At 38.4% G+C, this 12,782-nt stretch overlaps 1 protein-coding gene across 7 annotated transcripts in view; it reads right to left on the bottom strand.

Moving 5' to 3' along the window:
- ZNF407 (zinc finger protein 407) overlaps positions 1-12,782 on the bottom strand; it is a 462,963-nt gene that overhangs the window by 119,695 nt on the left and 330,486 nt on the right. The window contains exon 9 of one of the 7 annotated variants that reach the window (XM_073331775.2): positions 5,277-12,601. The exons of the other annotated variants lie outside the window; for them this stretch is intronic. Within the exon in view, the coding sequence (XP_073187876.1) occupies positions 12,564-12,601 (38 nt within the window). The 3' untranslated portion in view covers positions 5,277-12,563. Of the gene's footprint in view, positions 1-5,276; positions 12,602-12,782 lie in introns of those variants that run through there. 7 annotated transcript variants of the gene reach the window in all.

Genomic DNA, 12,782 nt, shown 5'->3' with positions numbered 1-12,782 from the left:
GAAGTGGCCAGGTCCTAATAGGTAATGGACATCCAAAGTTTGAAATCATTATGTTCAAATGAGGGTAGACTTTAGAAAGACAGCCAAAGGGAGTTCCTCATTAATAGTCACAGGAGGAAATAAATTGGAAGCTGTAAACCCATTTTCCTTATTTTAAAAAAATAGCTGTTTTCTATACCTGGGTGGCAGATGTTGAATGGAAAGCTATGATTTCCGAAGTAGAGTGGAGCAGAGGCACCTGATGCTGGGGATCTGGATGGGTAAAGGGAGGGAAACCCAGGTATGTGTAAATGATTATGGAATTACATGCACTTTATACTTTTATCTGCAGGATACTCTCTGACATTTAGAAATAAAATTGTGGTCTAATTAAACCACATCCAGTATCTCCTGTCCTGCTCTAGCATGGCCAAACAAAGAAGCAGCTCAGCAACAAACAATATAGTGACACAAAGGACGAGAATAAGGGACTGTTAGGGCCAAATCTTGCAGTCCTTAGTAAGGCTTAATTTTCAATTGCATTAAAAACTTTTATGTCAGTAAATATACTCCTTTTGGCATAAACTTGTTTTGTGGTACACACTCATGTCCATGGACTTTAGACATTTTAAAACTATATTCCCCAAAGTTCACCCTTTTCTATATGATTACCTCCTTGACATTCAAAAAAAAAACTACTGTGACAGAAATTTTTTTCATCTAAGTGGTTAAATAGTTGCTGCCAAGAATTTTCAAACACCATTTATCTGAATGTCAGCTGTGCACTCTGAATCCGAAATTCAGATAAAATGAATTTCCAGAATCTGAAAGATTTGGATGTCTCCTGAGCCAAAATAATTAGGGTTTATCTTTGTCACTATCACAAGATGCTCTTTGCTTCAAAGTAGATATTTTGATTTTTTTGGTAAATCTTCTGGAGATGAAGCTCTAGGAATTTACACCTACTATTATTTCCTGGTCTTTGAACAGATGCAGTAAGATAGAAACCAGAATGTACATTTTTGGCAAGATGCACAGAGACACAGGTACAAACTTACAGTAGTAATGTAGCAGCTGTCCTAATGCCTTGTTTGCAGATGCGTTGACCACCCCTACATTTCAATTCCTAAATGTCAGACAGTAACCAGCTTTTTCCTTTAGTTACAGAGCATCAAGCTTTCCCTTAAAAACCTTCTGGTAACAATCACCTAGGTTGTTGAAACTTTTTTTGAAAAACAAAAGAAGTGTCATGAATAATAATAATAGTATTAGCTGATTGTACAGTAGTTGCAAATATTCTTCATTGTGTCCTAAGAGACCAGCTTACAATTTTATCCCCACCTTTCTGAAGACAATGGAACAAATTAACTGTTGGTGTAAATGGGTGAAATTCAATTGAAGTCAATGGAACTGCATTCAATTCTACCAGCAGTGAATTTAGCCCAGTGTCTAGAAGTCTAGATCAATTATTGACATTTTCCGAAGACTACAGACCTCTATGCTTATTTACACTAAGGCCCCTTTGTAATTTATATGTCACTTGTACCCATTTTATGGCCCCCTAACACTGCCAGGGCATATTATATAAGAATTAGACAATATAGCTAAAGGAGAAAATAATCTGTGTGAATTTAGCAGTGTCTTCAAGGTCCTTTATATTGCACATTCTCTTCATCACTTTCACCAGATTCTTATATTATGGTATTGATGAATATATTGTACTGTGTTTGAATATGATTAATAGAGGACATGCATAAAAATATTCCTTTGGAATTTAAGATATTTTCATCTGCCTTTTTGGAACTGACCTACTATATGATCTTCTGACATTGAAAAAAACTACAAGGTACAGTATATTATCTCATTTCATATGTTAACCATGATGAGGTGAGGCCTCATCGGGAGTACTGTGTCCAGTTTTGGGCCCCACACTACAAGAAGGATGTGGAAAAATTGGAAAGAGTCCAGCGGACGGCAACAAAAATGATTAGGGGTCTGGAACACATGACTTATGAGGAGAGGCTGAGGGAACTGGGATTGTATAGTCTGCGGAAGAGAAGAATTAGGGGGAATTTGATAGCTGCTTTCCACTACCTGAAAGGGGGTTCCAAAGAGGATGGATCTAGACTGTTCTCAGTGGCAGCAGATGACAGAACAAGGAGTAATGGTCTCAAGTTGCAGTAGGGGAGGTTTAGGTTGGATATTAGGAAAAACTTTTTCACTAGGAGGGTGGTGAAACACTGGAATGTGTTACCTAGGGAGGTGGTGGAATCTCCTTCCTTCGAAGTTTTTAAGGTCAGACTTGACAAAGCCCTGGCTGGGATGATTTAGCTGGGGATTGGTCCCGCTTTGAGCAGGGGGTTGGTCCTGCTTTGAGCAGGGGGTTGGACTAGATGACCTCCTGAGGTCCCTTCCAACCCTGATATTCTATGAACCAAGAATAAGGAAGCAGCCTTCCTTCTATGGGATTTCTCTCTATCCCCACTTTCTTTAGTGCAAACAATTATAGACAAGCTCCTCTTTGAACTGCTAATTTTTTAGAGGTCATTCAGCCCATAATTTCAGGTCCTAGTCACTATCCTGATGGTCCTTCTTATGAAATTGGACCCAGTGGGAACATTTTTCCCCTCTGCTTAGTCTATGGGTCAGCATTTTCCTTCCCTTGTACTTCTTAATTCCCTTAAGTGGCAATTATTTAAGGCACAGTTAGAGAAGGTACAATCTACATTCATCCAATAAAACCTAAATATTAAAAAGGACAGAAAAATCCAATCTGGTTACTAAGGATATATGGAACAGCATTTAGGATTTTAAAGGTACCAAAGATCAGGCAAATGAAAAAATGGGAAAAATTATAAAGAACTATTGGAAGTATAATGTAAATTAGAAAAGTAAAAAAGAGAAATATGTGTCAGATAGACAAAATATCTTAATTACAAAAGGTGAATAACCAAGATTCAGTCAAGAAATACTGGTCTGGTATACATCTAATCGGAGAAAGCAAACGAAAGGAAATCCTAAATAAAAACTTTTTAGGATGGAGTGCCAATGTTTAGTTAGTCTAGATGCATCAGACGAAGTGGGTATTCACCCACGAAAGCCTATGCTCCAATACGTCTGTCAGTCTGTAAGCTGCCACAGGACTCTTTGCCAGTGTTCAGTGAGTCACCAAAGTGATTATTGTTGACGGCCCAGCTACTCATTTTGTATCCGTCTAGCAAAGCACTTGAGCATCTACATAACTGATTTCAGTGGACTGCTCACATGCTTAAAGTTACACACATGCTTAACTGCTTTGCTGGATCAGGGCCTATTTATTCATGTAATTCAATCACTAAAAGCCAATATTCAAGACTTGGGATGATACTGAGTTGGAAGGCAAATGAAAGCAAATTGCATACAAATGTATACCTATCAGTTCAGTTATAGCAAATAGTATACTTTTTCAGTGCAGGTAACTGTATGGTAGTATAAGCATCTAAAAGGAAACGAAGAAGCAAAATATGCAATATGATCAGGAAAGAGACAGGAGCACTGCTGAAGGACAAAATAAAAAGCAGGCTCTGTACAATGTACAGCTGTAGTGATAAAGGCCAACAGGTGGTGATATTATGTAGGCAATAATATACTCTAAAATGTGGTTATACTGAAATATAGTGCCCCCAGGTCTTGGGAGCACTGTCAGTTTAAACGCTCAAGAAGTGCAGTCATCTCTTCATAATTGTGATCACACTAAGTATTGTTATGCTTTTATATTAAATTTAAGCTGGTATTTACAATTAAACCTGTAGTTTGACATTCTTCTTAAATGTTTTATTTATCTTATCAATACATACACTTTGCTCACATGAATATAGAATGACTATATTTCCTATGAATCCACCATAACTTCAGATTGTGTAATGGATTGGGATATCCATTCATAAGAGTTTTTGCTAATAAGACACAAATTAATATTTTAGTAGTTTGGTGCAGTCTACATTACAAAAAATCTGTATGACTCCAATGAAATAGTAGGTCTAGCTTTATTTCTGAATTCATATCTTTCTAGGAATAGTTCTTTATTTCATTGTTTCCTTCTTGTAACTTTTTTCTGACTATTCTAATTGTCTGTTGTTGTATTTTATCTTTTCATAGTATTTGAAAACACTAATTCAACACTAAACTATAATTTTATTATTTAAATTTATTGTATACTATTTATTATGCATATTTATACTCTAGCAAAATTCAACATTCATGTCTTTTCCAGTTGTGGTGACTTGTCTTCAGGGAATTCTTGTACATCTACATTATAATATTTCAGCTTTGCGTTTAAAGTTTTATGTTAAGTACATACTAGTACATTTTTAGCTCCAAATAAGGTAATAAAATAGTGTTTGATATGTTCCGCATGAAGGATGAATTTATCTATAAATGTAATGGACTAATAGCTTGCCTAGAAGAGGAGTCTGATCATCTTTTAATCAATGATTCTGCCATCTATGCAGGATGGGAAATGTTTTTTTGTGCACTCCAGCTGGAGCTCAGCACATGGTTGGCAACTTGAGAAGTTTTCAGAGCAGATGCTTTGTTACAGCCTAGTCCCCTGAGAGTTGTGGTATGACTGCTAAAGAGGTCAGGTACAACACATAGTTTAGGAGACGGCTGAGTATTTCTAGGGGTATGCTACATAGGGTAGAGACTATGCTAACTACTGGCTGCAGAACCACATTCAACCATGCTATGGTAAAAAGAAAAGGAGTACTTGTGGCACCTTAGAGACTAACCAATTTATTAGAGCATAAGCTTTCGTGAGCTACAGCTACATTTATTATGCTCTAATAAATTGGTTAGTCTCTAAGGTGCCACAAGTCCTCCTTTTCTTTTTGCGAATACAGACTAACACGGCTGTTACTCTGAAACATGCTATGGTAGTATATTTTGAAACAAGTAAGGGAAAAAAGGAGGGCTATCCGGCTAGCCTTAGCTCAGAGACATAGAAGACACCAAGTACCCTCCGCAAAAGGTCAATAAGCCAAAGGAGACCTTTCAACACACCACAGAGACACAGGTTGTTCAGGAATAAAGGCTCACCCTGGAAGATATCATATACTCATGTGATGAGCTCAGGGTAGGCCTGGAGAGTGCAGCCCAAAGGATGTGGATCCTGTCAGTTCCCATCAGGATCACTACTACCCTTGGTATCCCAGAGGACAATCACAGACTGACATGTATAAACCAATCTAATCCCTCATTCTACCTCTGACACTTTCCAAATGCCATGGTGACAAGGACTAGAAGATAACCTGTGAAACTGGGACATGGAAACAAGTTTGAGGGGCTGCACACTCATCAGTCTTCTACAGAAAAATCCACAACAAACAGTGATGGTGACATAACTCTGGGCCTCGGTTTTACAGCATTAGGAAGGACAGAGTTTAAAAATGGAGAATTCAGAGTGTCAAGATGTTAATACTGGGAGATGTTCATATAGTTTACGTTATGTAGCAAGCACCCTTGAGGACCAAGGTATATATAGAGGGACATGGACTAGAGCACACAGATATGTGGCAATGCTGCTACATGAAGTGACAGAAACACTCACATAGCCCTGGTATGATCATTAGAATGGTTTCCTTAATGGTGGACACAGGAATGCTTTGTAGGACTTAACTCCCATGAGGTCTGCATAGGAACTTAACAAGTACAGTGCTACTGCCAGTGCTAGCCATCTAATGGGCTGATGAGGGAGGCAGCCATGGACCTGCACTCACTTCAGCACCTCTAGTTGATGGAAGAATGGCGCACAGGCTGACAGTAGCTCCCCCTGCTCCATGTCACTCATCAGCAATACCTGTTGGCTGATCTGACTGACAGGATGAGGTAGCTGTAAAAGGAATTCAGCTCAGCCTTTGTTGCTTTGCAATAGTGGCTACCCAAACCACATATGCAGCTTATAGTGAGGGAAAGGAAAAAAAGGCTCCATGATCTCAGCAAGGTTTTACCCCACCTGCTATTTAAAAAGGCCAAAGCCTATAGGTAGGACCCTACCAAATTCATGGTACATTTTGGTCAACTTCATGGTCAGAGGAATTTAAAAATTGTAAATGTCGTGATTTCAGCTACTTAAATCTGAAATTTTACAGTGTTGTACTTGTAGGGGCCCTGACCCAAAAAGAGTTGTGGGGTGGTTGAGGTACTGCTACCCTTCCTTCTGCGTTGCTGCTGGCGATGGCGCTGCCTTCAGAGCCAGGCAGCTGGAGAGCGGCGGCTGCTGGCCAGGATCCCAGTTCTGAAGGCAGAGCTGCTGCCAGCAGCAGCATAGCAGAGGTAAGGATGGCATGGTGTGGTATTGCCACCTTTACTTCTGTGCTGCTGTCTGCAGAGCTGTGCCCTCAGTCAGCAGCCGCCACTCTCCAGACGCCCAGCTCTGAAGGCAGCAGGGCAGAAGTACAGATGGCATCGTTTGGTCTTGACACTCTCATTCTGTGCTACTGCTGGCAGGGTGCCCAGCTCTGAAGACAAGAGTGGCAATGCTGCAACCCCCCTAAAATAATCTTGCAATCCCCCTGCAACTCCCTTTTGGGTCAGGACCCTCAATTTGAGAAACGCGGCTCCCCCCCATGAAATCTGTATCATATAGGGTAAAAGCACACAAAAATCCAGATTTCATGGGGGGAGACCAGTTTTCATGGTCTGTGATGCGTTTTTCACAGCCATGAATTTGGTAGGGTCCTACCTATACGTCATTCCTATACAGAGAAAGATACTGTCAGGTGGCTGTTTTCTCAGGCATATAAAGCCTAGTGCTAGAAGTGGGTGACAAAATAATCAAATGAATTTTACATAGCTTAATTTTCTGTGAAACGCAATACAAAGTAATGTACATAGGTTGCAAGAAACCTAGCTTCCTCCTTTACAAACGGAAAATCATTTATTCTAGGTTTTTATTTCAAGCACACACTAAAATTACTGTTCTTCACTAAAGAGGAAAGGGACTGCCTGCCAATCAATCTGACATGCTATTGAAAGACTGGCACTAATGGCTGTGCCAAGAGCGAACCTGTTTGAAGCAGAGCTGTTGCTGCTGCTGCTGCTTCTTCTCTTTTACGTAAACCAGTCAACAAAAAAATGTTTTATCTAGCTAGGAACCCAAGCAATATTCTGCTAAAGTAATAGTTTCTAGTTGTCTTGAGTATCTATCATAACAAAGACCGATTTTTTATTTTGTTTTTAAAATTACGGCATTTAAAATGTATTTTACTCTTCTGTGGAAATATAAAATATCAATGAAATTGTACCAAGGAAAAACTTAAACGTGGCTGCAAACAAGATTATATATCAATGGCAAGAAATATAGTTTTGTATATGTACCCAATCGGCTTCTGTATGTCAACCTGTTAATTAATATGTGGCATATGATTTAATGTTTACTTGTTTGATGAATTCAAATACATGAGGTGAAATTAAACTGGTTTGTGTAAATTTTCATTATTCAATTCCCTTGCCTCATTTTCCTATTTTTATTTTCTAATGTAATGGTTAGAAAAAAGATGTTGAAGAAAAAGGGAGTGAGAAAAGAAACAAAAATATTAAGAACAGAAACAAAATTGCCAGAATAATAGTGTAATTGTTACGTTATGAAATTGTGTGTATTCAATTCACATTCTGAATAAGAGTGCAATTTCCACTTGGTAATACAGTTATACCTTGATAAAATCACATAATAGATCATACTATAACTTTTAGCAATCAATTTTTCCCCTTAATAATTTGATAAATGTAGCTGTCAAGTGGGATAAAGATCACAATTTTATTTGGGCTTAACTATTTGAACTTTCAGGATTCCATTCATGAATATTGCAACCGTTACAACTGATAGGATCACGATTTTGTCCCTTGTTGATGATGTAATCACACTGAAGTTTGCCTGTGTAACCTTGTTTCTCAGAAGCGAAGGAAACTGCAAGAGAAATTTATGTGGGGCGCAGAAGAGTACAAAGTTTTGGAAGGCTTACTAGAAATAGCTCAGAAAAAGGATTCCTATATTTATCAGTGAATGAAACTTCGTTGGAAACTTTTCCTTTTATTCATCATACTCTGGAAAGAATTAAAAACACAGATATAGTACTTTCCTCCTAAACCAGGATAGAAAAGAGCAGGATGAAGGCCTGATGTACTAATCAGATGATTCATTCAACTGCCTTCCCATGAATTTCTGATCTAAGGAGCCAGTAATACAGTAGGGATATTGCCAACAAAAAGCCTGCATTTCAATAGGGTTCTTTTAACATCCTTTTTTTAATGAATGTTCTCACATATTTTATGGAGAATTTAAGCACATACTAGAAGGAAAATTATTTCAGGCAAGTATATCTGCAGTCAGATAAAGGGCTTGTCTACATGGGGACACTCATCCAAATTAACTTTTAAAGTGAATTAATTAAACCCCTTTCAACCCCTGTATGAATGCTGTTACTCAGAATTAAAGTGTCCTTAATTTGGTTTAGCTTAATTCACATCCAAATTAATCTTTTCATTTTTTTTTAAATATGCTATATGGAGCTTTATGTGCTCAAAGTTCCATACAAATAATTAATCATAATAGCTACGTAAATTAAGCATTCCTGCAGCTATTTCACAGATGAGGAAAAGGAGGCAGAGAGCAAGCTCACACAAGTCAGTAACACAGCAAGGATTAGAACTCAGGATCTTCTGACTTCCAACCCCCCTGCTCATTCTTGGGGATCATGCTGCAAGCAAGCAAGCAAACGAAGAAACATGACAGGAGAAAAACTCATAGGACCATCATGCTTCCAACCTTCCATTCCTAGGAAAAAATCACTGAGAAAGTATTGTCAACCAAGTCCCAACAACATGTGACATGTGCCAACATTCTGGATGCTTTGCAATCAGGCTTCTGTGGAGAGAACAGCAGAGACAGCATGGGAGCACGAAAGGACAGCCTCTTTATGACTATGGATAGTGATCACATCTCAGTACTCATACAACTTGACAAGCTTTCGAAACAGTTGTCCACATTTGCATGACACAGCTAGTTTCCCTATAATAGCATCATTCCTCTCCAACAACACCAAGAAAATAGCGATAGGTAAATTGTTCCTCTTCCCTCAAAGAAGCATTTTACCCTCACTTTTAATATTCGGAAAAATGGTGAGATGCTATGGTCTGTGCTGCCAATGATATACTGGTGACACCAAGATGTACATCTAAGTATTCTTATAAGATGTCACAATGCTTACAAGAAAATAGCTCCTAGATGAAGAAGTGGTTCAAACTGAACCCAGGGTAATATCCACCATTAATACTGCTCAGAAAGGGTGAAACACTTTGAAAAACGAGCTAGGATACTGTTCCCCCACAGCTTCCATCCAAGCCCTTCTGCTTCCCCTGGTGCAAGGCTTCCTGGTCAACTCATTGTTCAACCTGAATGATCATGTAGCATCAGTGGTGAAAAATATTTTCCTCTTCCTCCAGGATGCTTGGAAATTTCACCCTGTACTCCCAGACAAGCATCTGCCACAGAGATCCAGGCATTTGTCACCTCCCAACTGGACTTCTGTAATACATTTTTCCTGATGCTGAAGGTTGATGCAATGCAGAAGCTTCAGCTTCAGCAGAAAGTGGCCACCCACTTTCTTAATGAGAAATTACTCTAAACAGATCAGCCCTGTGTCTTGGTCTTTCTATTGGCTCTCAATCCACTTCTGTTACTAGTTCAAGAGCTTGGTCCTGATCTTCAAATTCCTTAACAGGTGAGAACCTGATTACATCAGAACTACAATTCTACCCATAGACCACCAAGATAACTGAACTCCTTTGGGTCAACATGGCTTAAGATGCCCAACACAAAGTATCTGAGAGCCGGAGATAAAAAAAATTGTTGATCAAGGCGATGTGGCTGTGGCATAATTTTCAGAGAAGCTTAGATTAATCCACAGCCGAACTGTAGGGCACAGTGCAAGATCTTTCTCTTTGATAGAGTCCTTTTTCCATAACTGAAAGTATTAGACACATAAAAAAAATGAAAAAACCACCCAAACAAAATCCAGCCATGAATACCACTCACTCTTCTTCCCACAAGGACTCTTGACACTACAGTGATGTGGACTATAGAAAACCCTAAAATACTTCAATGAATCAAAAAGGCAAATAGCTACAAACCTTTCAAAAGTCTTCCCTTTGACCCCTGCCGATACCAAAGAGAAAGCAGGCTATAATTGTCAAGCAGTGCAGAAGAGGGCATGTATGACTGATGGGAACCAGTAAAAATCTTCCAAGGGGCTCATGTGGAAACACTTTAAACACACACACTCTATGAATATTTGAATTTTTGAATTTTTAGATTGTAAATTGGAGGGCAGGGACTGCCTTTGTTTGTGTTTTGTATGAAGCTGAGAGCATCAATGGCTCTTAAATAAATAATAAAAATCATAATATATTCTTAAAATCTTCTTGCTAATAAATATCTACAATACACTTCAAAATTATTAACAAGCACATCTTGGCATGGTGCATATTCTTCCTTAATACTTCTGGAAGAAGAATGAGTGATGTTGCAGACAGCCTTTCCATTGATCCTATTTGTAATTATTACTGGTAAGCATTAGTTGACGATAAAGCTGGAACTTACTGTGTCCTCAGTTTTTACTTCGTCAGTAATACCACTCATGGGAAGGGGATAAAATGAAAGTGCTATACAGTTGTAAAAGGACAGATCAGAGTTTTTTCTGGTGCACTGTAAATAAAGAAAATATTGACTACAAGAGTAAGATTATTACTAGCTCATTTAGAATAATATCAAAAGAGGTCTAAATGGCACATTTACCTAACCCATTAGCACTTTTCAGTTGGAACTTGAAACAGCTAATAAGATATCAAAAGTTAGAAGTCAGTGAGTCACTCTGTAAGTGAATCAGAAGTGAGAATGCTATTAACCAAAGGATGTCATCAAAAGAGCCACCACCAGAAAACCATTAACAAAGAGACTGTTTCATCATGACTCCAGATCCCTCTCTCAGATGATATTTAATTTGTAATTACAGATCTCTGTGTGTTTCTCAGTTATAACAATGAAAGATCATATTCCTTACATGAGAAACAAATGATCTTCCCATTACTACAAATATTGGCTGCTAGCCTCCCCTAACCTAGTTCTAAAGTAAACTTTTTCCCCTCTGTCCTTGGATAGTTGTAAAATCTATCATCTTGCTATGAATGTGAAGCTTTTAGCAAATAAATGCTTATTGTGATTCACTGGATTTCTGCTCACAAAATTCCCAGTGCATAAATACTGCAGATACTAGAGAAAGTGGGCCAGGGAATAAGCATAAAACACTTCCAGGATTTTATACTACTGCATGATATTATACAGTAACACCCATAGTGAAATTTTCAAAACCAGAATTGTATGAAAAACTGTATATAAATAAAATAGTTAAATAATCTGGTTGACATATAGCATTTGGGTTAATATGGACTATGTTTTAAGTGAATTTGTTTCAGCGATGGACTGGAGTTAAAACAGAACCTTTCATAAGCACATTTTTAAAAAAAGGTCTGCTGTTCAAATACAGGGCCTTTTAAAGACTAAGTAGAAAGGATTAGAGAGAAAAAATATTCTCTTTGATCACTACTGCTGTAAGAGGTGTACGGGTATCTGTTGTGGTTTACTAAGGAATATAGTTGTAAGATTTTGACTTTGTGGCAATTTATGTATTAATTATTTGAGTTAGGAAGGATTTCAAACATTCCAAGTAGACTGGGCCACCACTGCTCAACCCCACTTCACTCCTACGGATATAGAGATTTCTGCATGCAGCGCTACCCCCCGCCCCCACTACTGGCCTCTCCCCGACAAGTATGGCTCCATCAAGACACCTATAATGTCACATTATAATGTCACACTAGTAGCTATGTGGCCGAGTTTGTTAGGAGTTAGAGTTACTTCACACAGAATTAACTGCCAATTGAAAATCCAACTGGATACCTCTACCATCTCCAAGGCAAACTGCTGTTGGATTCTGTGGGTCCATTCCCTGCTGTGCCCCAAATGTATCCTGAGCTCTGATACTGCTGAGCTCTGGCAGAGGGGCTTCTGAAGGGTCCCAGGAAGTGCAGTACAATGACATGAACCTGGTACTTTCCTCACAAGTGAGATCCATGACTTCTAGTTCCATTATACTCAAGATGATTTTGCAGAGGGGATGATTTTGCTCTTACAAAACAGCATTAGAACAAATGAAAGAGAAATACAGTCAAGTGAAACTAGGAGAAAAAATTGGTTTATGAGACACTTATACTCAAATTATCCTAAAGGGCTTTATAAAGTAATTAAATATTGCTATTGTGGTTTCTCTGTAGGCAAATACAACAACCAGTAAATGATCAATAACATGAATTGGACACTGACACCAGTGTTATTTTGGCAAGGATTGTTAGCCAGGATACCAAAGTTATCCCCCTATTCCTTTGACCAAGTCTTGTGAAATCTTTAACTCTCAAATCGACAGCCATCAGAAATGGGTCAAAAAAGCTTGATTCAACATCTGACCTGAAAGTATGGTGGCACCTGTAAGCTCTCATGAAACTGCACTTCCCAGAAGGACAGCATGGCAACCTATATGAAGTCACAGACAATTTCTAGAGACGATCTTTCTGCAAATGATATTGCGGCACACTTTTCTGTGTACCAATTCTGAAACAGACATTACTTAACAACATATAATTCTTACTAGTCACTGGTACATTTACACAATATCCTACTATGTCTCTAGCACTACAGGGTTTCTCTAATATAA

This window comes from Lepidochelys kempii, chromosome 2 (genome assembly GCF_965140285.1).
Source record: "Lepidochelys kempii isolate rLepKem1 chromosome 2, rLepKem1.hap1, whole genome shotgun sequence".
Lineage (NCBI taxonomy): Eukaryota > Metazoa > Chordata > Testudines > Cheloniidae > Lepidochelys > Lepidochelys kempii.
This window is presented reverse-complemented; position numbering and strand designations above follow the sequence as displayed.